General features: G+C 42.4%; 1 protein-coding gene across 1 annotated transcript; it reads right to left on the bottom strand.

The window, feature by feature from the left end:
- Nucleotides 1–379: 379 nt before the first annotated feature.
- LOC107153960 (pre-mRNA-splicing factor SLU7-like) lies at nt 380–1,900 on the bottom strand. The gene has a single exon (XM_015499548.2). The coding sequence runs from the start codon at nt 1,847–1,849 to the stop codon at nt 380–382; it is 1,470 nt and encodes a 489-aa protein (XP_015355034.1). The 5' UTR covers nt 1,850–1,900.
- Nucleotides 1,901–2,389: the final 489 nt, after the last annotated feature.

Here is a 2,389-nt window from a genome sequence, read left to right as displayed (position 1 = left end):
CAGAAAATTTAAAATGAATTTGAACTGAACCAGTGCTGGATGGGCTGTGGCCTTGTCCATTGCTGGGTCCTGGAACCCTCCACTCATCTTGAGTACCAGCACATCCTCAGCTGCCTGAAACACTAAAGCCAGTTCATCTGTGCATTCTGCCAAAGGGAAGGACCAGCACTGGCCACCATGGCCATCGGCTAGTCAGAAGGCCAAGTAAGCATGGACCAGAAGCCCAAGAGCACCATTCCCAGCCTGTGGCTGTCCACTGTCATGCTGCCCACTGAATATATCAAGGAGAGGAAGGACTCTTATTCTTGAAAGAGAAACTATTTTTCTACAACATGACCTGCCCTATTATGATTTGGATGTGAGATGTCCTCCGAAAAGCTTATGTTACCATGAGGGTTTGAGGTTTTTTCACAGATTCTTCTCCACTTACATCATTTATAATACATTCTTCTGAATTAACAATATCCTTTCCAGCTTCTCCAGTACAATAGGAATACTTGAAAAAAGAGTGACAGCATTTGTATCCCCATCGGCCATCCTTCCAGTAAGATCCCCAGATATGTGTATGGTTGTGGATCTTTACATCCTCCTCATATTTGGAGCAGGCAACAGCTCGCTCTTGTCCTTTGATGACTGTACCATGTCTTGAGTATTCTACATAGTCTTCGGTCTGGGCTAAAAGCAATTCAGCTAGAGGAGCATCCAAGTGTTCTTGGCCACCATACTTTTCTAGGATGCTTTCTTTTTGCTGTTCTTTGAAGTCTTCCTTTTTGACTTTGAAGGACTTATACAACAGCTCTAGTTTTGTAGGATCTGCCTGTAGATGCACTTCAGATCCTTTGTCATAGGCTTCCCAAGCAAACAACTGTGTCTGAGCCATTGAGATGGTATCTCCTGTGTATCTAACAAAGTTATCTCCTGCATAACTCACTTCATCTGGATTCTTTCCGGTGTTGGCATAAGGATTCTCTCTCATTGCTCTAGTTTTTGGATCATAGTAGGCAGAATTTGGATCTAAATTTCTCAAGTATTTTGCAATATCTTCTCGAATCCTGAGATTCCGGACAGTAATTCGTCTCTTAGAGTCAAAATTCTGTCCTGGCATGTCAATATCATCTGCATATTTGTCTTCATCCTCATCTTCACTGTTGTGATCTTTTTCCGTTTGAGAATTTGGTTCCTCTTCTCCCCACTGGTGTTTTGGAGAATTAGCTTGTTCCACTAGTTTTCCTGAGGCTAATTCTTCTTGCAGTTTCTGGGCTTTCAAAGTTCGTTTGGCCAGATCAACTTTGGCATATTCTTCCACAATTTTCATGTGTTCTTCTGGATTATAGCCATTCCACCGATCTCTTTTCCCATCATAATCAAACATCAGTTGAGGCTGGACATGTTCATCTGGAGCTATATTAGTACCTGTAAATTTGGCTCCAACTTGCCTAGGTCTCTCAAAGCAGTCTTTCTTTTTGTGTGTCATGGCCCCACAATTTTCACACGCTCCTTTGCGGTACTTAGTAGTTATAGAATTCTCTTTTACTCCCCTCTTGTACCATTCCCCAGATGAGCTGAATTGCTTTTGTTTCTCTGGTTGTGGTCTCTGATGCTTTAAAGTAGGTCTTTTTGATGGATCAATATACCATGGCACTGAAGAAATATACTGAGGAATATGAGGGTTGATGTCTTTTCCCTCTTCATCAACTTCTGCTGGAGAATTACCCAGTTTTCGCTGTTCTTCTAGCTCCTTCTTCTTTCTCCAGTCCTCTCGAGTCATCTTCTTTGGTTCCTCCAAATTCATTTCTTTGGACCCTGATAAGGGTGCAGCATTAACCGTGTCCACAGCTGCGGCCGACATGATGACCCGGTCTGGCCGCAGCCTACCCCACAACCATCCGATAGAAACGAAACTACCTCAAACCCTCATGGAAATGCATCAGGAAAAACTAAAAGAAGAGAAAAAGAAGAAGAAAAAGAAAAAGAAGAAGCACCGAAAGAGCAGCTCAGATAGTGAGGATGAAGAAAAGAAACATGAAAAATTGAAAAAGGCACTGAATGCAGAGGAGGCCCACCTTCTTCATGTTAAGGAGATCATGCAGGTTGATGAGAGGAAACAGCCTTACAATAGCATATATGAAACTCGGGAACCCACTGAAGAGGAAATGGAGGCCTACAGAATGAAACGGCAGAGGCCAGATGACCCCATGGCCTCTTTCCTTGGACAGTAACTAGTCGTAGAAATTCATCCAGGATAGATTCAGCTGACATGGTCTTTTCAACTTCTTGCTCATGATTATAGACTGGAAAAATCCTTGTCTACTCTTCTTTGCTGACTAACTTTAATAAAGCTTTCAGAAGTCTCAAAGTAAATTCATTCTTTTCCACACTGAAGAAGTGA

This window comes from Marmota marmota, unplaced genomic scaffold (assembly GCF_001458135.2).
Source record: "Marmota marmota marmota unplaced genomic scaffold, marMar, whole genome shotgun sequence".
In the NCBI taxonomy this organism is placed as follows: Eukaryota; Metazoa; Chordata; class Mammalia; order Rodentia; family Sciuridae; genus Marmota; species Marmota marmota.
This window is presented reverse-complemented; position numbering and strand designations above follow the sequence as displayed.

Excerpts from the sequence above, each read along its gene's own strand:
- LOC107153960 (XM_015499548.2), bottom strand. The coding sequence starts at position 1,849 with ATGTCGGCCGCAGCTGTGGACACGGTTAATGCTGCACCCTTATCAGGG.